The sequence below is a fragment of the Epinephelus fuscoguttatus genome, linkage group LG5 (genome assembly GCF_011397635.1).
Source record: "Epinephelus fuscoguttatus linkage group LG5, E.fuscoguttatus.final_Chr_v1".
NCBI lineage: Eukaryota > Metazoa > Chordata > Actinopteri > Perciformes > Serranidae > Epinephelus > Epinephelus fuscoguttatus.
Window position 1 is genome coordinate 12,229,605 of NC_064756.1, and position 23,661 is coordinate 12,253,265.

Below are 23,661 nucleotides of genomic sequence, written 5' to 3' on the forward strand. Positions count from 1 at the left end.
TGTAGCCGGCTTTAGAGGGCACGGAATGTCATGTCTCCTCTGCAGGTAAAAAAAAAACAGCTGGAGGCTGCACCGTTGCCTCTCCGCAACTCTTACCCGTCTCGCCATCCCCATGTCCGTCAAGTCTTGTGTTGCTCTTGCTGCATCTGTCTGTTTTTTCTTGTGTGCTGCAGTTTGCTCGGTGTGCTGTGTGCAGCTGCATTTTTATGGTGAAGTGACAGCAGGCTGCCAGCTAATGTGCACCACTAGCTGTGATTTTAGCTGCCTCTGCCAGATTACCAAGGCATCCGTAGTGGTTCGGGGAGAGAGACTGATGAAATTCGGGTGATGACATGAGGACACGTTTGCTCGTTTGCTGTCGTTTCATGTATTTGCATTTGAGGCTTCAGCCAAGTCCTACTCCTCCACTATAACTGCAGATAGGATTATGTAATATCACAGTGTGACTTCGCTAAGACAGTGTAATATGACTCATCAGTTTAGATGACGCAGCACATGATTGTGAGTTGTGAATCAGGATTACACACCACGAGACATGACATCGCTGGGTCAGTTCATAGTGAAGCGTATACAGTAGAGTATGATTATATAACTACAGTGACACTTTGCTTTAACTCCCTTATTTAGCAGGTATTAGCAAGGCAAGTTTATTTGTATAGCACCTTTCAACAGCAAGCTAATCCAAAAGTGCTTTACATTTGTCATAAAAGGCTATACGACGAGATATACGAGAAACAGATGGAAAAAAAAGAATTTAAAGTGGAAGATGAGCGTGAAATAAAGTCAAATCACATAGATTAAGACAATAATAATTACAGCTCCAAACATGTGGTGCATAAAAACTACATGCTGCTTCTTCGTGTTCAGTTTTGACTCTGGAGGTAGTAAGCAGACCTGCCCCAGATGATATGACAGGTCTGGACAGTTTGTAACAGAGCAGCTGAGCAAAAATGTATTTTGGCCTTAAACCATTCAGTGCTTTATAAACCAACAGAAGCATCATTTGACAAAAAGTGCAAAGATGTGAGAGCTGGACTAATGTGGACTCTAACAACAGCGTTCTGCATCAGCTGCAGCTGTCTGATCGACTTTGTAGAGAGACCTGTAGAGACAACGTCACACATGGATAAGTTTTTCTATGTCTTGATATATCCTTGAGGTTATAGAAGGCTTTAATGCACTTATATTTAGTCACTCTTTTTCCTTCTTTGTCTCCAAAAAATATTTCTATTTAACTGGTGGAATTTGTGGCACAATCATCTGATTTGTTGGATGCACTTACACAGTGCTTGTCGTGTGTAGTTACCTGGTGATACTGTTAAATAAATCAGTGTCGTCTGTATAATAATGGTTAGACATTTTGTTGTTTTCCATAATCTGAGCTGGTGGGATCATGTTGATATTGACTAAAAGAAGCCAAGAATGGAGCAGTGTATTACGAGCTGTAATAACACTTGTGTGCAAAAGGCTACAAAACACTTTGACATAGTTGTTTGTAGTTATAAGGACATTTTTAAGCGCTTATTAATTTATTTGGCAGTGATTAGAATTTCTTCTTATTAGCATCTGTAACTTCATTATAAGCAGTTAATAAGTGCTTGGTAACATTACTGTATATAACACATTTGTATTCATATGTAATGATACAAATTTATAGACACAAACAAAACCTTACAGTGCATTATAAATAATGACCAACTGTTTATTCATACATTTGATTCTTTCAGGTACTCATATCAGTACATATGATTAATGCTAGCTTATATAAGGTTATCAAACATACATTAACTATTTTTATACCAGTAATGGATGCTTCATAGGTGGTGTGACAGTGATAAACACTAAAAACTGTCTTAATATCTGCTTAAAATGGTTTAATTTTATATTCATAAATTTGTTCTAAACCGTTTGTTCGCTGTTTATATGCTGCTTAATCAGTCTATACTGAATCAAAAGTGAATTGAGATCAGTGGTAGGGGATTCAGTACCCCATGACTGAATTCTCCCTTCTCTTATTTTTCGTACAGGTCTGACAGTGCAGCGGACAAGATCAGGTAAGTCTGCTTTCTGACTACTCTTCACCTTTACCTATAGGAGTGTGGGTATGCATGGTATGCCGGTGGGCTCATGGAGCAGAGATACAGTGGGACTGGCCTCACTGTCACCCCATTTACCCCGGCCCGCCCACCCCGCATGTGACACAGATTCACTGCTTTGTCCGCCAACCAAGGTGTCTGAATGCGCTTTACATTTGGAGAGGCCAGCAGTGAATACAGTTGCAAGCCATGGAATGCCATTGTTTGCTTTTATTGGACAAACAACGCCAGACACAAACAGGGCTTTGTGAGTTGGACACTATTGTGGAGCTTTTAGTCTTTTAGCCAGCCGGCCGGTGGCAGGTCAGCATTGCGGACGCGCACTGTGGGCACAGGCACTTGATTCTTCAGGGTGTGAAGGCTGTGCCAGTCCTGAAGCACAGGGGTTCGAGGCACATGCTGAAAAGGTGAGTGATAGGTTGTGATGATATTAGTTTATGGTGCACCACAGGACAAATACTGCATTTTATAAATAGCTGGTCCTCCATTACTGACTTAATAGAGGAGAACTTGAATATGCATTAATTTGGTATCACGGTTCATACTCTGAATTCATAAAACATCATCTTCCTCATGCTGGGTTTCAATAAATGCTGCATAATCCACATCCAAATTTGAGTTGTGATCGCTACTGTGTATATATGAAATACATACTATATGTGTGTGTGTGTGTGTGTGTGTGTCTTCATGAGTGGCATTTTGCATTTTACTATGCGTGCAGTGATCACTCAGGAAAAGTTATGTTTGTGTTGCACATTTTCTGAGCTGAGTGGACGCTGTTATTTTGGTGCATTTGTGTGTGTGCGCGCTCTGGTATGTGTGTGTTCTGTTTGGTATGCTTTGAGTGGTCAGTCATGCGAGTTGGGTGACCAGCAGGCCGGGCCAGGCCAGGTTTAAACCACTAGGAGTCTCTGCACTCCAACACACAACCCAAGAGATGTTTTTTGGACACAGTCAACATTGTCTTTGTACATCATCTCTGAAGCCAGCAGTCGTGCATTTTAAAAAGAAATTTGCAGGAGTTCATGGTTTAAACTCCAGTTGTTTTGATCTCTTGTTGAAGTAGTCAGTCAGTTGAGTGAGTCCATTTGCTAAAGCTGTGTGTAATGTGATATGTGGTAGGAAGTTTACTATCAGACTAAGTGATGCTTCCTTTTGTTTTTCAGTAGTGAGAGTGTTGCCATCACATCAAGCTCCCATCCACTCAAAATGTATTTTGCTTTTTGTGACTTCACATGGATATTTGACCCCCACTGTGCAGAATGATGTGTGCAGAGCGTGACAATAGAAAACTGTTTTCACATGTATCTGCTGAAGGGAGACATTTTCTCACCTTTGAGCTTAAGGCATGTACTTACAAGTGTGATTTTGTGACATAACTGATTTGGAAGCAAATCATGGTCCAGTATTTAACTTACACAGGTGTGACGTGGAAACTTGAGTTCTTAAAAAGCAAATTAACTTTTTTTGCAGAAAAAAACCTGCATCAGACACAAATTATTATTCAAACTTTATTTTATATCTGATAAAAGATGTTTGGATGGGATCATGGACACATGCATTGCGAAATTCCACATAATGCTGCTCTTGCACCTTTACAAACTGAAAGCCCTCTTCACCGTTCACTGGTGACAGATGAGCAATCTGGAACTGAAAGTGTCAGTTGAATGAATTTACCCACAGTCTTTGTCTTGGCAAAAAAAAGGGGACACATACTACACAGAACCCTACCTGCGTTACTTTAAAATAATGCTGGAATTACAGATTTTGCCATTTTGAGTTTCATCAAAGGATGGTATGAGTAAAAGCATCCAGGATCTGTCACGCTGACAATGGCTTTGTAGCTGAAACGTGTCAGTAAGTAAGTAAATGTACCTGTGATTGCCGATGTTAACTTTGTTTTTGGATTCTCCCTACAACTGTGTACCTTTTATGTATTGCTTAAGATTTTTCGAGTTGTGTACGCACCTATTTTTCATCATAAAAGCAACGGGATGTAAAATTGGAAAAGTGTAGTGAGAGAAAATCAGAGAAATGACGATTCAGGGTTAATATGCCCTCAGAACAATGTTTTTAAAGGGGTGAAGTAGTATTAGCTACCCATAAAGTAAAAAGCAAATTCAACTGTGTTCAATTTATACTTATTCAATCTAATAATTTATCAGATAAGCCATGGAGCTGCTACTTTTTTGAGTGTGAGGACTCAGCAGAGGCTTAGCTCATCTTCTAACAGTAAGCTTGGCATTAGCAGCATAAATACACATTTTGGAAACTGAGGTCAGCCTCACACAGTACAGCTGCATGACAGAGAGCATATATACTGTTTCCACATTTTAGAAAATTGTACAGGCCAGATAATGTTAAATCTGTTCCTGTATTCCTTGTAACCCTGCTGCAGGTATTTGCTAAGTGGTTATGAGTCACACAAACTGCACAGGATCGATACTCAGTTTGTTATAAAGCTAACTGTAAATAATGCATGCAAAAAGCCCTCTGGCTGGGTGAAGTGGGCAGGATGGAAGTGCATTTGGAAACTCTGCAGTTTGCATGTTTAAAAGAAGAGTTGGAGTCAGTTGTTGTCGGTGTGTCTGCAAGGCAGGCAGGGGCTCTGACGTTTTCTATGGCTGACAAAATAAGTAGCTGCCGAGCTGAATAATGTGACAGCAGCATATCTTGTCCTTATAACGACTATCATAGAGTCCTGCTGCTGAGATTCTCCTAAACAGTCCCGCATTGTACTTTCTGCCTTTGTTCTGATGTCCACATTGCTCTGCCGCCGTCTCAATTGCCTGATTATCGATCATCGTCTGTGGTTTGAGACATTAGCTTCCAGTGATGGAGGTCAGCATAATCTGATCTTACTCTTTACTTTGTGCCCGGGCCTCGGAAAAAGCAAGGATCCAACATACTGGGAAAATAATACTCACAAATAGACGAGTTAGACGACTTTCTTGTTCAAGATGACTTTCGAGCTTAATTTACCCAAGCTAGGACCAGATCATGTTTTGCATTTCAAATCAAAAACCTACAAAAATCGTCTTCATCAGTGTCAGGGTTGTTTATTTTTAAAGAAAAAAGGATGCATTACACATTACCCATTACCTCAAAAAAGAAAGTAATGCATTATTTTTGCGTAATTACTCCCTGTAGAAAGTAATTTCTTACACTACTAATGTTAAACCTTACATATGCTATAACACTATATAAAAAACTAACACTACATGAAACAATATAAAAGCGGTTGCCAAGAACAAATATTAAAGCTCCTCTTACCTTTCTTGCATTTCACACAACACAACATTTGAACATCCAAAACTCCCACCTCCCTCCAAAGTCCCATCCTCCACCTTCTGCAACCCCACCTCCCTCCAAAGGCCTTCTCCCCCCTCCTCCATTACGTCCTCATTACGTCTATGATAGACGTAGGCGTTGGCAAGGTAACGTTAGATACACGGAAGAGGAGAGCACTGTAACACGCGAAGAGAAGAGAAGAGTAGAAGAGAAGAAGAGTAAAACACGCTGAAGATTGCTAACGTTAGCCATTAGCAACTGGATGCTGTGTTGTCAAATAACATTATATGTTATATTAGAAGCAAACTAAACATAACGTTACCTGTCCTGCACAGTCAGACTCAACCCTGGAGTTTTGAAACTTATCCGGGGTCAGCGATGACTGATGAGATTTATAATATAACGTAAGCACTAACGTTAGATAGTAGTGGTGACTGGCAACAAACAAGGAAGATAATACTGAGGCTCAGGCAACGTTAGGCTACAGTAGGCTAACGGTTAGCAACTGTCATATATAACGTTATAGCCTATGTTACTTTAGAGGCAAACTAAAGATACCTGTCCAGTGCGGGGGGTCCAAATGCAATGATTGGTCGGAGTTTTCTTAAAACCATATGAGAATGATACAATTATGAGTTTTTATCTCTGGTGGAATTCACTTACATTTTAGTGTGCCATCAGCTTATTAAGAGCATTTTAACATAAACAAAGAAAAGCGTAAAAATTTCCAGAAAGGTAAGTGTCGCTTCGGTAGCCTCAAAATAATCTATCTGCCTAAATAAAATAATAGGAGAGACTAGCCTTTCTAACACCATGAGATGATAACAGACCTAAACATTTGAATAGCATATGAACGGCAATTTGCACCAAACACACTCGCTCAAGTCACTTGTTCGCCAAACCAAGGCTTTACAGCAGACGAGTCCAGCTTATTGGCAAGTTTTTAACTAAAGCATGATCAGCGCATGATTTACCTCATGAGGAGGAGATCCTAAAATTGTGGTTAGTCAACCCAATTGTTTGATTGGTAACTGTAATGTGATTATTGAATTTAGGAACAGTAATGTTACTTTATTAAATAGTCTTAAATTTGAATTTGTGAGGTCTTTACTACAAACTTTTTATCTAATTTTATTTATCCATTTTTTAAATTCTTTTTTTCAAAATGTGTGCCTTTTCTTATGTAAAAGTCTTCATTTCTATTGTTACAAATCTTTAATAACTATAATACTGTCATTTTACTTCATACTTGCACTTACCTGTTGGTAAAATGTAGACTGATTTAACTCTAATAACTATATTCCTCCATTTTTTTTTCTTTTATTTATTTAAAAGGGACAATGTACAGCTCAAACATAAATGTCACCATTTGATGCACCGTACCAGATTATAGCTTCAAGCTAATTCGCGTCTGTAGTCCCTTGGCAGGTCACAATAAAAAATACAGTACAATAGCAAAACAGATAAAAACAGCATACAAGGTAAGACAGAAAATAACAAGCTACTCTCACACACACACACCAAAAACCAAGTTCTGAAGACTAAGTCAGTGATTACAGAGCTGAGCAGCTTTTAACAGATTTTTTAGGGTGATTTTGAAAGTGCTGACAGAGCTGCAGCTCCTCACAACATCAGGCAGGGTGTTCCACTGATTTGTGGCCTTTACAGAGAAAGCTGATTGCCAGGTTACAGAACGGCGAAATGGTATGGTACAGTCTCGTATGGAGGATATTCTGGAGGATCTGATAGAATTTAACGGGCGAGTATGCACAAAGTCACATAACACTTACCCTCTGCACAATACCATATATATACTACTTAAGTATGTAAAACATGATTCATCCCAAAAATCTGTCCTAAATGTGGTTAAAAGGTGTCTTGAACAGGTCTTAAAAAGCAATAAATTTAACTTTCTGATACCTGTAGACAACCTGGTAATATGATACTTCGTAACATGTCACCCCAACACTGGTCCTCATAATGGTTTTAATCAAGTATACGTCATGCTATAATGTATTTAATTATTTTGTACAAGTTTTTCTCAGCTTACATTAGTTTTAGTCATTTTGGTGCTAATCTCTTTATCTAATTATCTACATTGGTTCCCTTTATTAGCTTTACATGGGTACATCTGCAGCATTGTTGTTTTCTGTCTAATCTTATTCTAGATTTGTTAGTGCTATCTCATTCCTCTGGGCAATTCTTTCTAATTATTCCTAATGTAGTCTCACACCTGTCCATCTGTAGCTGCACACAAGATCATATCAGCACATCCAAATAGTTATCATGGTGTTGACAGTGATGTAAGTGTTTTGGGGCTTTTTTTTAGTGAATTTGGGTCATGGGCTTTGCCTGGGTAGTTATGTCTGCAAGATTCATGACGTAGTTGCTATCCCCATATCCGTGTGTATGTGTGTGTGTGTGTGTGTGTGTGTGTGTGTGTGTGTTTGTGTGCGTGCAGCCACCGCATCACTGATTCTGCTCCTCATAAAGACGGCGCGACTCTTTGGATCGAGGAGCGCGAATGCATGCCTGCAGCTTGTAGCGCAGACAGAGGAGGAGGAGGAGAGGCAGAGAGAGAGAAGGGGAGCACAGGCTGATAAAGCAGGGAGAGGAGGAAAGGAGGTAAAGGACCACCCTTATTGAGCATAGCCGTTCGCACGGAGCCTACCAAAGGAACCTTCCCACACACACACCATGGCCAGCCATCCAATCAGAGCGCTCGCATTCCTGACCCATCCTCCCTCGTACAACTGCTCATCCATGGCTCAGCGAAGCAGATGTGAGGTGATGCGGTAGCAGCGAGGCTGCAAACCACCTGGACAGAAAATTGAAAGTCAGTGTGTTTTTGATAGAAAGGAAAAGGCTGTGGTTTGATAATAGCTGTGAGGGATTGTGGGAGAGACGGAGAGCGCTGGTGTGGATACATTTGTATGAGGATAGAGGCATGTAGTCAGTCTGGACATCCTGCGGCTCCTCAGCAGGCATTTTAGCTTAACAAGTGTTGACTGTATCACTTCTGTTTGCAACTTTCAGTCTCTGAGCCGGTGACAATATTTTTCCTCTGACTGATTTTTGGATGTGCCGTGTAAGAGAGGAGGACAAGGGGGATTTTATGAGGCTTGGCGGTGATGACAAAGCATGCTGGACAAGTGACAATCTGACAACGGAACAGCGGGACAGAGATTGAAGTGAGGCCATGAGAGCCAGGAGAGAGGCCAGGATGGTGTCTGCCTGTTCACCATGCACAAACATAAGGTCAGGTCTGATTTCTGTTACCTTTCTTTAGCCGTGTTACTCTGTTATTCTGTAGTCTGGAGTCTGAACAGCACAGTAGCTGACATGCATAACGGATAAGGTGTGTAAAATGAATATGAAACTTAATGTTTGCCAGTAATAATTTTATATATGTGATAAAATACAGTGTGTAGCATTAGCACAAATATATATTTAAGATTTAAAATTGTATATAAGAGATAGGATACAAGATACATTCCAAAGATTCAAGTACAGGCAACGGTGAACTGGCATATATCTCTATATCTAATACTATCTGATTTGCACTGTGATAAGAAACCCCGCCCTGCTTATTTTCACATATGCTTCTATATGTGCCTCTACTCTATCATCCATTATATACCATACATATTCCAGAATAGGTCCTCTGATTATCTACTGAAAAAAGCGTTAATGCATGTTTCCACTCATGGCCTGGGCGACCCTGCTATTGTTCTGCAGCTGTACCCTTTTCCGTTTGACCTTTGCTGCAGAAATGCACCCGCTTTTTCTCCATCCACAGCAGACTTTTAAATGTCAATTACATTATTCTGACGTGCCTAAGAAATTAAACAGGCCTTTAATAAGACAGGAATAATGTAAAGGTGCATGTGCAGGTATTTCACACATGTAGCGCCTCATAGAAAACTGTCAGTCACTCCAAAAAGCTGCCACTCTTAGACTGCAGTAAGTACTCCATATATTTATTCCTGTGTGTGGCAGGGCTTATATTTGTCTCGGGCTGCCTCTGCAAATTTTTTGTTAAAATATTCTCTCTTGTCAGCTTCTCTTTTCTTCAGCTATTCATTCAAATTGGAGAAAGGTGTCACGGATTATTAATATACACATGCATTTACTCTAACTTGATGAATGCAGGGCGTGGTGGAATAAATCACTGTGTGGCAGTGCTTCTGCAATATACCGCGCACACACATGCACACACACATTTGTGTAGAGGGGATTTTCCAGCTGCCTTCAAGGCCTCCTAAATCTCCGCTGTGATCTCTGCTCCCCAGGTCCATTAGGGGCAATTTGGTTAGATTTACTGTGCCTGTCGATGGGGATACAGGGCAGCCCTCGTGCTGCTTTAGGTTACCACTCTGTGATAAATACTCGTGGCAGGTATTACTGTGTTACCCTCACATAACTATCTCCGCAGCCCTTAAATGAATCCCGACTGATAGTCATTAAGGGGCAAAAGAAGTGCTAGTAGCTCAAGCACACTTTGATTCATTGTTTCTATTATGAGACGATGAAAAATAGGAAATTTGCTTTAGTAGAAAAAGCTGGTTAAAGAGTCTGTGTCAGATTTTCTCTATAAAACAGGCCTGCTGCTCAACACGTGGTAAAATAGTGATACGGATAATATAATACCATTGATACACTGAGATCTAATGTGTGTATTCTTTTTCTTTATTGCAGTTTATTAAATCCAGCAAATATTGATTTATGATTTTCATTTAAATTTTTATCTGTCTGCAATCTATAAGTCAAATTTTACATACCGGTAATTTAAAACCAAAAAACTTGTGGCTGTACAGTTTTTAGATTTTCAAATTCAGTTCACAGGGTGATATTAAACATTGGAGAGCACACAACCCTTTGGTCACTGACAAAACTGCAAAGAAGAGGTGGTCAATATGTCAGTAGATGTCATGATATTAATATTACCATGCTCCAAAAAGGCCAGCTGGTGCTATAGAGTACATTGTCTTTTCTGATGTGCTCCTACCGCCCTGCTCTTGCTGTTAGTCACGAATGTTGCAGTGTGTCTGGCTGACGCAAGGAGAACAAAATAAGTTTTATTTAATTTACAAGCTATTTTACCAAGCAGTGAATTAGCTGCTGTTAATGTGTATTGAATACATAATACTGACTGCACTTGTATGTATGATTTTATGCAAATTAAACACATAATGCTTTAAACTTTTTTCCTACATGACTCATAAATCTGACTCAGTGACTCAATAAGTGGCACATTATGCAGGAAAAAAAATGCAAACTTGATTCACTTAAATTTCTCAAAGCTAAAACAAATGTATCAAATAAACATGCTCAACAGTCAACACCACCACAATCTCCAAGCTGAGAGTGACAGATATGTCTAATATAAAAATACTGTGACCAATCTTTCCATCACCAGCACCTGGTGCGCTCTGCTCCACTGCTCTCAGCTTTGATGTGAAACATGCGAATGTGAGGTCGGACATACAAAAGGTGACGCATGTCAGAATGAACTATAGTCTGGTTCTGTTTCCTGTAATGCTGGTCACTGTCCGTTTAACTATTTAATTCAGATTAAAATGCTCATTTTATGGCTCTAAAATGTAGGACTCAACTTAAAGGGACAGTTCACCCCAAAATCAAAAGAATTCTATATTTTTCTGCTTACCTGTGGTGTTATATATCAACCTAAGTTGTTTTGGTGCCAAAATAATTAATTTGAAAAACTGCACAGCAGTGTCTCTTTGTAGAAATCATGAGCCGGTTACTCAAGGTAATCCACAGACCTTTTTGTGAGCAGTTTCATATAGGAACTATTTTCTACACCCACTAACCGTATCACCACACAAATGGAAGCATGCATCTACTCATGGACGAGAGGTGTTAGCTAGCTCGCTGAGGAGGACACTACTATTGTTAACATCTCACACTGTCACAAGCACAAGCCTCTCATCAATGAGTAGACGCACACTTCCATCTGAACATTAATGTGGTTGGTGGGTGTAGTTTTAGAGAAGGCAGACATCTCTACGGCTGAAGACACTCGGCCACTCACCAAAACAATCTAGTTTGAAAAATGGCACTACAGGTAGGATGGAGAATGTACAGTATTTTTTTGATGAACTATCTCTTTAAGGTGTGCCAATTCAACATAGCATGTTTTATAATATTTATATTTTGGCCTGGTGTTGAGTTAGTTAAACATTATTTAGGAGGAATCAAATAAATGAAAGAATAAATCTTGCAGCACTGAATGCCTCTCTGCACCACTCCCATTTTGGGAACCATTACTGATACTGAATTTTAGAAATAAACCTTAAAACAGAACATACGGTTCTTTATCTGCGGTGTCTAATTTTTTGGATGGATTGATTGGAGCTATTTCAAAAGGGTGCTTGTAGCTAATTCTCAATTTCCAGTAAAATTTTAGTCTGAAAAACTTCCACAAAGATTTTCATCGGTGTGAACCCGAGTCATTATCACATCACGGCCTGTATTTTGGGCCAACTGCTGACGTCCCTCACTGTAGGTGATTCATTAAGTAGCCCTGTCTGTAGACAATCTGTCTGTCACCGGCACACCCACTTACCGCCTTTGTGAAAGGTCTTGTTTTCATGCTAGGTGGACATCTGTCTCACTGTGGAGTTACACAAGGAGATATGCCATGCACATATGCCATTTAATGGTACGAAGTAAACTAAATATAGACCCGTCTTTGTCTTCAGTGATCATTTTTAGAGTACATCCGTATCCGTCCACAGTCGGAGCTGAAATTGACACCCAGTCCATTTGTCATTAAGCCCACTTAATGTACTTTCTTATTAATGGAGTATTGGTTGCAGTGGGAATTTGAGGTCTGTGAGATAATGAAGCTGGAGTTCATTCAGTCCAGTGTACAACTCAATGTAGTAAATTGGGGCACTTACAGTATGTGGGCAAGGATGCAGAGATGGGTGCTATGGTGGAGGCTGGAAGCAGACATAATGTACATCCAGGCTCTTACTGTATCCATCTGAGTGGGCCATGTGTCTGCAGGACTTTACTGCTGATTAATCACAAGGCCTCTGGTGACTCACGGTGTAATTCACATATGTTCATCGGCAAATCAATCCCGCTGATCATGCTAAATATCTCTGTCCGCCCCAGCAGGCCAGCATTTAATGCTTTTTTTTTCTGCAAATAAGCACTCTTATCCAGATGCATATCCACGGGTATGAAACTTAAATATGTTGTAGGCGGAGATCAATCTGTCTTTTGAAAATTAATAACAGCGCTGAACACCGCAGGTCCATGCAGGGGTTTAGATCTGCAGAGCTGTTGAGGATTAAATCTAAACTCCAAAGACCTGAACAGTCAAATTCAATTCTCCGTGCCAGATTGCCTTCTCTGAAACATATCTGTCTTTAATGGAAGGTCTGTTTTTCAGGTTTCTTAAATCAAGTGGTGTAATCTGTAATCTGTCTCCTCTGAATTGCCTTCCACCGTAGCAGACTTGATTGATTTCCCCTCTAGCTGTTCCAAAGGGAGCATGGATTATTCTTTCTTAGGGCTTCTTCTATTCCTCTGCATCCTCCGTTTGCAAGAGAACGAAGCACCCGGGGTTATTTAAAAGATCCACTCTCAACCTCTGAATATTGCAGGGTTTTGACACCGTGCATTTATTTTGCATCTGTCGAGCAGCAACACGGCATTTGGCTAAAATGTAAATGTCTGTGTGTTAAATCTCAACAGGAAATTTTTCAGTTAATCAATTGCTCTCAGTGAGAAAATACTGAAATTACCTCACTGACAGACACAACATCTGCAGAGGGTTTCGCACAGCAGAAAGAAACTTCTCAATAGGTGCTGGGAAGCTCAGTCAGGGGTAAAGGAGTGGGAAGAAATTGCTCCGACCAGAGAGGCAAATGTATTATCAGGTGCCACAGCAAAAATGAATTGATTGAATAGATGGAGGAGTGGTTGAGGGCCTCTGATCACAGTGATTCATGGTACATGTGGGCGCGCTGCATTGAGTCACCGGCGGCAGCAGCGACTGGAGTGAAAGGACTGCACTCTGCAAGCCCAGTAACGCATTGCATTACTTTACACGCGCACGCACAAAGACACAAATGTACATGTAATTTTGTGTGAAATCTTAGTCTCGGACAATTATTGTTTGTTTTGAATTGTCTGGTTCAGAATGAGGCTAGAAGCAAATGTCAGGACTTGTTTACGACCACGTTGGAGCTTGTCATTTGAACTCGAGCGCTCACCAAATAATCGCACCGAGATGACTAAAAAGTGTGGTTTTTGGTCCTCTTGAAAGCAAAGTGCGCTTTGTTTTCCTACCAGTGAAAAGGTTATCTGTACCAACTACTGGAAACAGAAAATAAAGGGGCTCTTGCCTTTTGTGAAGACCAGAGATAATAGATATAGAGAGTACAGTCCATTATGACTTTTCTGTCTGTTTGTTTTCAGTCTGAGGACTATAGCATAGAGTGAGGCATCAATACCAGTGCATTTTATCATCAACTGCCATCAGGATAATCACATCATGACAAAGAAAATCTACCAAAACCTCTCACTTACTCTTCTCTACCTTCACTGATAGGCCAAGCAAAAGAAGTGGAAGAAACTGATATGGAAACCCCAAAGGTAGGATATAACTCAAAAAGCAAAAGACACTCCACACATGAGCACCGACATCATATGGCAACTTCATGTCATTAAACCAAAGATCAATAATAGGTTGTGGCACAGTGTACCATCCTTCGTCCTCCCCCATTTTCGTAAAGAAATGTATATGCTTAGCTTTTAAGTCAAGTGATTCATCACGTCTCAGAATGTCATACTCATACATGCCAAAAGAGGGAGCTGTTTTATTGTGGCATACTTTAAAAAAAAAAAAAAAAAAAAATCCCACTAGTGCATCTACTTCCTCTCCACTTCTTCTGGTCCTCAGATTTCAGTGTGTGAGATCCAGGAACAAAACTGCTGGAGCATCATTTACTGTACTGAGACACTGTCAGCATTGTCCTCTGCAGGGGCACCACAGGGTTAGAGGTGGGGACACCATGGTCACTGCGGTTCCAATATGGCCTATGTGTAGTGGGAAATATCACCACCCAAAACCTTTCTGCAAAGACAAGACTGTAGAGAAAGTGGAAAAACTCTCCGCTGTGCTGTGATGTGAGGCGAACAAACAATGGGCACTAGTCAAGAGAAGTTTTACTCAGCCTGTGAAAACACTCATGTAGAGTCATCTGTGGCTTTTGAACAGCTGATGATTTCTTGATGATTTATGGAGTTTGGTAGACTTGAAAGTTCACCAGTCAGTGATGCGCTAATAGATGATGCTGTTGAGTTGCAGTATGGGTAATCAGGGGTCCAGTGTTTTTGATGCTTGACACATACTTGGGACAGAAGTCAGACTATCTCGGCCTCTGCTGCGTCAATTTTGACCATTCTTTTGTTTTCTTTTTAATCCAATCTTTGAGTCCATCAACTTAATGGAGCAGCAATACTTAATCGCTGGAGTACACCTTTAAATACTGACTGAAAAATAATGTCTTTTCTTTTTCTTAAAGATGCACATTTAAAAAGGGTTTTTAATGCAACGTAATTCAATATGTTTTGTGCTTCTGTTTCCAAACACCTTATTGACACTCTTAAGTACAGACTAGTAGCGTAAGTGTATGCCATTTTATTTACTGTACTTGCATTTTTAGACACCATTGTGTTTCTTGTTTTAATTTGTGTATTGGTAAAGTGCTAGTGCTTCTAGACCATAAATTTAGTTTCATGGAAATAAAACATTTTTAATTTGCATATGCATACAGAATGCTGGCTGGTTATGGCAGTGTGCACTTGCCTTAAGTGCAGTGTGCCTGATTTTTTGCCGTGACTACACAGTAGCAGCAGAGATTAGGAAGGGAGGTGTGTGCGTATTTAACTTGGATTATTCGCATCAAGTTTATTTTGGACAGTAAGGCTGCAGTGTTTAAAGTGATTTGGGTTTTTAAAGAACAGTTACCCAAATATCAAAAATACATATTTTTCCTCTCAACTGTAGTGCTATAGTGTGAGTTGCAGAGTGTTGGAGATATCAGCCATAGAGATGTCTGCCTTCTCGCAAATATAATTGGACTAGATTGCACTCGGCTTGTGGAGCTAAAGCACCAAAAAATTAATTTAAAAACTCAACGGCAATGTCTTTTTTCCAGAAATCATGACACGGTGAGTCAAGTTAATCCACAGACCTTGTTGTGAGCAGTTTTAGGAACTATTTTCCTTCAACCAAACTAACAGAAGAAGGCGTACTCCGGAATAAGAGGCTCATTCCTGTGACAGTGTGAGATGTAAACATGGCATTGGTTGAGCTGTAACGTCAGCTAGCTTAGTGTTGCTAGGATAGCTAGCAATAGATGCATGCTTCCTTCTGCACGGTGATACAGTTGGTGGGTGTAGTTTGTTGCACAGAAAATAGTTCCTACATAAAAATCCTTAACACAAGGTGGTGATTTTTGGAAAGTTGCTGTTGAGTTTTTCAAACAGATTTTCTTTTTTTGACGCTTTGAGCACCACAAACGGAGCGCCATCTAGTTCCACTGTACTTAAGAGAATGCAGAAATCTCTACGGCTGATATCTCCAACACTCGGCAACTCACACCAAACCAATCTAGACTGATAAACAGCACTACAGATAAAGGGAAACATATATATGTTTGATTTTGGGATGCACTGTCCCTTTAAAAGTGAGGGCTGAAGCATGACTAAGAAAAGCAGGTGGCATTAGAATGATTTAATTGATAAAAACAGATGCAAAGCACAAGATGTGCTTGCTTGTTAGCAGGACTGGTCGTGTTCTCCTGTGGAGTGCTGACAGACGTGGTTTGAGGATGAATAGATGTCGTCGCTTCCTACAAGGAATCCATAGTGTAAATCTTGAAGCAGCCAGTTTTTTGCTCCAGGGCATTTTTGTAGTGATGGTGGGAGTTATGTAAGACAGAGCTAAGGTTTCTTGTTATCTCAAGACATTAGAGAACAATCTCCCTCGACGCAATGTTTGACCTTGTCGAGGTAATCCAGGGTTTCGGGTTTTCATCCACAGCAAAGGCTCGATGTGTAAAAAGCTGTGAGTCTTTGTTGTGATTCATGACATTAGCTTTGCAGATTTAATCTTTGCAAAGTTGAGGTCTTTTGAAAGTCTAAGGCCTTGCTGGGTGATTGTTGCTTTGTCACCATGAGTGACGTGGATCATTTGCAAAGCTCAAAATAACTCAAGTGCCGTCCTTGAAGGCCTTGTGGGCGGTAATGGCATAGCAACCAGTGGTAAGCAAATGTAAAAGCAGTGTGTGTGTGTGTTTGTGTGTGCGTCTGTGGGGCGTAACATTGTGTTTCCCCCATCGACATCTGCATGTCTGAGTGAAAAACATCAGGGAGGGTCCGCATGTGGCCCTGAAGCTGCAGGCTGGACCGCTCCTGGCTTCAATGATGGCAGGGTCGTCTCTTTGGCAACAGCCCTGACTGACTACATGGAAGGATTGTCTGGGAGGGGTCAGTCGATATCTCTCCACCCCAATCCCTTATCCCGTCACGACTCTACAGGCAGAGTCCTTTAATATAAAAATAGCTTCCCTCACTCCACCTTCAAGCCTTCGCCTTAGCATCAAAACACATACAGTAAACGTGCACAAGTCGGTGCTACTTTAAAACCAGAGGAAAGTTGGACTAATACAGAATGAACACGGACTCAATGCAGGCAGCATCACCCATGCAGCTGCTGCGTTTTTAATCAACTTGCCTGTTTAAATAAAGGTTAAACAAAGGCTCCTCTGAGGATACAGCATGAGGACACAGATGGGGTTATTCTTTCACCCGCGGAGGTTTGCGTTTGAGTGTTACCAACAGTGAACAACCCCTCAGCGACAGCACATCTGACCACGTTGGCTTCCACACCACAGTATCTCACGCTCACTGATGATGAGGTCATGTGAAGCTATTTCATAATTGTATGACGACTGAGCTTGCGTTGTGTAGTTATGTAATTGGGAACAATGAGGAAAAGGTGTTGATGATGAGAGAAAAATACAAACTGTACAGGGATTAATCTCCTAAAGGGCCTCCAGTTTTGTGTTAAGAGGATTTGTGCCAATGTTGCTCCACAACCGCTTTTTTATAGTTTCATTATTTTTAGCTCTTAACATCAGTTCCAAAAATATGACTAAGAAGAGCAAGTACATTTTAAATATTTACATACATTAAACAGCTTCCCTCGACTCTTTGACATTTTTCTCCCAAGACAGGAGTGTCAGCAGTGCAGTGATACAGTAGCGGCTAAAACGTATACCCTACACTACTGGATGTGGACTAGATCCGAAGAGATCAGCAGAACCTGATCTCTCTGCGTCGTGACATCATTTTTCTGAACAGAGCGGCTGTGTATTTGAAGAGCTCAGGGTCATGGATGTGATGACTCATTGATGTACTCCATAATAGCTACAGCTCTAGTTTAGGCTGGAGGTATACAAAGAGTTCCCATGCCTTTTTTGCAGGTAGCCAATAGAGACACTGTACTGACAATCAGTTTGTTAACATTGATCAGCTTCTGACTGATCTGAATGTGTCATTTTCACACTGATAATGCAAACACAGTGGCCAGGTTCTTGTTAGTATAGAACATGGGTGTCAAACTCATTTTAGGTAATGGGCCACATACAGTCTGATTTGATTGGACCAGTAAAACCATTGCATAATATCCTATAAATAACAAACATCTCTGAGTGTTTCCTTTTTTAAGTTTAAAGAAGAACATTTGCTCATCCATTGACAAAACAGATGACAAACAGCCTGTGATGTATTTAAAGAGTAAGTGCAATTTCAACAATATGTCTGTTGAGTCATTCAGTATTCAGGCAATTCCACTCCTTCCACACCAGTCCAAAGTGGAAGCTAACGTGCTCCTGAAAACTGGTACCTCTTAGCCTTCAAAAGTGCATTACTATTAGGTGCGCAAAGTCATCCAGTGGGCCTGATTGAACCCTTTGGCGGGCCCTCTCTGGCCCCCTGGCTGTATGTTTGACACCCCTGGTATAGAATCTTATATTTTTATGGTCCTTTAATGACACTGAAGCGGTCAAAAAAAGAACTGTCCCTTTAATTATCGCTTTAAAAGATGATGCACTCCATTAACAGCCTCTTAAAAGTTGCTCTCTATCTTAAAGCCACACAGCTACTGCTAGCCAATGAACCTTTAGTGTTGCAACAAAGGTGATAGCAAGAGACTGTTCACCTCCAAAATACGACCACAGCAATTGTTTTTTACGAGCAGAAATTATGACCCATATTTACGGTCTTTGTTAGGTGGCGACCTCTAGTGGCTGTAGTCATAATTATGAGAACAAAGGAAGAAGACAGATGATGTAGTATGAAGAGTGACAAGGTCCGCCAAGGGCAAGAGGGACAGGAGGAGGATGGGTTAAACAGTCACAGGACTTTAATCCAGGAGACTGGTGTTTCTGTGCCATGTAAAACCGAAAGCCAACATTGAGTTATTTTAGCAGCGTAAAGTAGTATGACAGTATATGTCATGTCACGAATATCATGTAATGTATGTCATGTGCGGCACCATCTACCAATGTTAACCATATGTTTAAAGCTGCAGCTGTTAACCCTATGGGCCCGAACGACGCATAGTGCATCCAAATTCACACCTGTTCTTCTCTATTGATTTTCTCCGTGACCGTGCAGCATAGCGAGAAGCCACGCATATCATGTGAAACATTGGAATTGTAGCTTTCCGACAAGACCAAGCTTGTCGGTAGTCCAATGTTTTTACAGCGAAAAAAATGATAAAGTTACACTAAAATTATGTATAACAGAGCTTTCATACAGCTCTGCATACACATTACTCTTGGATGGATTACTCGCAAATGCAGGCTCGCACAGAAATGCCACGCATATCACATGAAAGCGCAGGAGCAGAGCTTTCCAGTGATACCACACACATCATTGTGCTGTCATCCCATCATGCTATAAATACAGATCAATTGTCTGCAAAATAAAAACCTGACGACTTTATTTACAATCCATTATACAGATCTTGTTATCAGTCACTTCACACAGTGAGGAATATCGTATCTTACCACGTCTTAGGCTTGCGTGTGTTTCTCCCTGTCTATCCACATTTGTAGTCCGGCTTTCAAGATGCAAATATCTCCATATTGTCCAGTTGACACTCCATCAAACTTTGTATGTCAAGACCAGCCACTTCACCTTTGCGCACCAAGACAACAGCAGTCTAATATACAATATACAAATATTATCTTGGAGGACATCATTGCACTTGGTTGACTATTTTTCTATTATCTTAGATGTAAATATTGCATGTTTCTTTCAGATAAAACACATTTTTGACTTGTGAATGAGTCAATGGAATTTCTTGCAATAATGAAAAAATACTGCCAATCATGTCCGCCTGGCACAAACCACATGTTTTGGACAGCTGTGAAGTGACAGAATGTCCCACCATCATGGCTCTTATATTGCCAGATACCAGAGAGTCTCCCCTCTTCATATATGGCAGAATATGTCATTTTCCAACTTGCTATGGTGAGATACATGTAAAAATGGAAGAATTTAGTAACACAGATTTGTTTTTTTCATTGATAAAAAAATTAATATAAAATACAGGCACATAGAAGGACATGAAATCTGGTTAGCCCACATTGTCCTGAAAAAAACAAGATATAGCATGTGTTTGTAGCCTTTATAATGACTGTGATATGAGCTTAAAAGTAAAGGCAGTAAAAATACCCCAAAAACGCCTAGGGCCCATAGGGTTAAAAAAAACATACACCAGCTTTTTTTTCATCCTATGATAAAGGTGCTAATTTAGGAAACAGTTGTAATATTGGGTAGGATGATACGACCTATTCCCGTTTATATTATACACGTGCTTGCTCGGCTTGGCTTGACCCTTTATTTGCTGCAAGTGTTTTTCAATTGCACAGCATGGCAGGTAAAAGAAGTTTACCTGTTGGAGGTGAGCTGTTTGCAGAGATGCAGTAAGAGCCTGTTGTCTGCAGCTCTTCATCATCATCTCACTGTGGCTGTTTTTCTTCCATGCCATATTAGTAGACTCGTTATTATTGATGGAAAGCCGCTAACAAGTTCCACTTCATTGATAAATGCATATCATTTCCTGTAGATTCCTCACAACAAACGCCCTCCCTTATTTTGTTATGCTAAAGCTTTTATTGTGAAGCAGCAAAATGAGAAAAAGTTTCATCAGCAGTAACTTAACACAACTCCTGTACAGCAGAAAGCAAACATGAAACAGTAAAATAAAGCAGATATCTGACAGTACAAACATGAGCGCTGGAGAGAAACTTAACTTCTAAAACTAAAAACTTCTGTCTCCCTGGTCTTCTGCACAGATATGAATTGATTCTTGCAAGACATGCTTGTTAGAGGGGGAGAAGGGGATCGTCAAGGCAATGGCTACAGTCAGCGAGACATCACATCTACCCACTTGGAAGCGGTCAAGTACGCTTTTGGCCCCAATCCAGAGATCGTCCATCTTGGGCACAGCTAAGCACGTTTAAACAAACAATGGAAACAGAAATCGGTGCAACATCGTTTGACCAATGGAAAAGCCCTGTATGTGGTTGTATGGTTTAGAAAACAGGAGTCTTTCGCGTCAATTTGATTGCATAAGCTTGCTGGCTATAATGCTACTACTGTTACAAGTATGTGACCATATAGATGATTAACATTGCGTGCATTGGCTGTTTGTGATGAATGTTAGTTTCAGCTACGTCAATTTTTGTGCAGATAACGGCGTATATATGGATCGTGCATCCATCATAGTGTCAGGAGAATCAGTAAATATGAAAACAGCGGAGGACAGAGAGCGTCTTAGTAGGAGCGTCCACATAATCTTTGTGTGAGCTTTGACAAAACTAATATTAACAATGACTGTGTATTTGAATTTAAATTTATTTGTATTGACTAAACATTACATATCTGTTTACCCCTAGTGCATAAACTCTATTTACCAGGTAATATTTGAAGTGCAATAAGTTTTGAATTATTAAGCTGTAATAGTGTGAGACACTTTTTTGTTTTCCACCCTGAATTTCTGAAATTCATAGGTCAAATCAAGTTTTAGACACAATGAAAAGAGCAAGACACTAGCATGTTACTATGTTCGGGAGCTTTAGGTCGAAATGCTCACTGACTTTATCTCCATCAGTGGAGGTCTGTTCTCTGTGTGAAGCTCAAACCTATTGTTTAGGTTAATAGAGATAATCCCAAACTCCATTTTTTACCACGTCTCTCTCTTCCTGTCTTCTCCTCCCTCTCGCTCTGCTTTGTTTAGTAATTATGAGTGTGCCTGTTTGAGGTTTGTTGGAAAAGAAACCTCGGCCTATTTTCATCCTGCTTGCTGCAGCAGAAACAGGAAATGGAAGGCTTTTTTAAATGAGTGCTTTAATGTCAGCACGTGCCGCACCTTGTTCTTTTATTCATGGCACACGTGACGGCCGCGCAGAAGGCCATCTGTATTTCACTTCATCGCTTTTTCGGTTGACCTGATATCGATGTCCGCCCCTCGCCTCATCGCTCTTTTTTGCAATCAAACATATGTTATTCATCATTACTGTCGTCGCTCTGTCTTACAGGCCCCCCTCCCTGGGATGCTTTTATGCTTTTGTCAATGTTGGCTGTCTGCAAAGTGTCTGCTCCGTCCTCAGTGGGACGTCTGATGCTGGTGTGTTTGCTGCATAATGTTATATTTATTCTGGCTTTCTCTTGAGCCCGTTTCTGGTCTGCATTGCTGTTCCATGTTTGCATCTGTTTAGCCTTATCCCTGTCTGTTGCCTGTGACTGTTAATCAGTCATGTAAGCCTGTAGTACCACTCCGCCTGTCTTTGAACCACCGTCTTCTCATTCAAATACATTAAAAACTTGTGCACCTTGTTGGCAAATGGCAGTTTTTACTTTACACATTTGATGAAATGAAAGTCAAGTTTAAGTTATTTTTTGCTTCAGCTTCATATTTTTCATGCCGGATTAATTTCTTGATACACAGTATGTACAGTCACACACATGCATACTGTAGGCTGTGCATGCATTATTGCTCTCTGTCTCCCCGCTGTGGCCTTGAGGGTCAGTTCAGCAATAAACAAACAGCCATCCAGTCATGTGATCACCCATTTCCCTCTCTGATCTGACAGTCGAGATCAATCTATGGGGGTTTATTCAACATGAGCAGGGAAACAGTACAAGCATAATCTATAGTGCGTTACAGAGAAAGGAACGCCCACCAGGCAGAACGGGGAGAGTCAAACTGGCCACAGCATCCAGCCCCACAGAGCAGTGGAAAGGGATTAATCCAGATTATCTCCCAGTGCTATTCTTAGAAATAAATGAAAAATCTCTGGGCTAGATTAGGGTTCAAGGAATGCTACAAAGGAAGCTAATGCAGAAATCACATGACTGCTGTTTTGCTGACTAATAATTAATGTCGTCTCTCCATGAAATATGAGTTAGACGCTGTCCTTTTTATCTATCCTTCAAGCAAACTTTAAAACAAAGCAACCCAGAGTCATGATTTCTTTTAGAGTCCTTCCTACAAAGGTCATGTGAAGTCATCAGGAAAGCTGACTTTGCCTGATGCCAGTGGGAATGCCTTTTTTTTAAATTTATTTGATCATAACAAGTATTTTGCTGTAGCAGAGCTCAGCTGTGGTGTGGTCAGCAGGGGGCATCAGTGCGAGGAAACATCTCTGACTCTGAGAGGTTGACTCTTCTCCTGGAGGAGCTGTCCATTCAGCACCACTGTGGAGCTGCTTCTCCTCAGCAGGCTGGACAGAGCACCAACAAGAGTTAAACTACAGTCACACACAGACAGAAAGATGATACAGAATATTCAAAGAGAAACAAATGTTTGTCCTGCTGCACAAAATCCGTCTTTCATATCAGGCTTCGTATTATTTGCTGACGTCCTCTCCCTAATGGGGTGGGTCAGTTTGACTAAGCAAAATGCAATGTGTAGCCAGCCTCTGTGTGTTAAAACCTAAGTAAACAACCTTCTGCTGGCATTATTTGATGTAACAAGCTATGGTCTGCTAATGTATCTGGGTGGGGACATTTGAAAGTGATGGCACATGATTCTTCACCTTTGCATTTTGGTATGAAACATATATTTTTCAGTGCGGTGCAGCTATAGCACAAATACTGCAACACTGTTTTTTAGAAAACGTCACAATGACTCCTCTGGCTGCTTTGTTAA

The 23,661-nt window shown here is 40.6% G+C and overlaps 1 protein-coding gene across 8 annotated transcripts in view; it reads left to right on the forward strand.

Moving 5' to 3' along the window:
- The window catches only part of gramd1bb (GRAM domain containing 1Bb), a 162,087-nt gene that overhangs the window by 86,528 nt on the left and 51,898 nt on the right, over positions 1–23,661 (forward strand). For 7 of the 8 annotated variants that reach the window (XM_049575606.1, XM_049575602.1, XM_049575604.1 and 4 more), the window contains one exon: positions 2,028–2,054. In XM_049575606.1, the coding sequence (XP_049431563.1) occupies positions 2,028–2,054 (27 nt within the window). Of the gene's footprint in view, positions 1–2,027; positions 2,055–8,457; positions 8,646–13,977; positions 14,022–23,661 lie in introns of those variants that run through there. The other variant, XM_049575608.1, reaches the window with a different exon arrangement.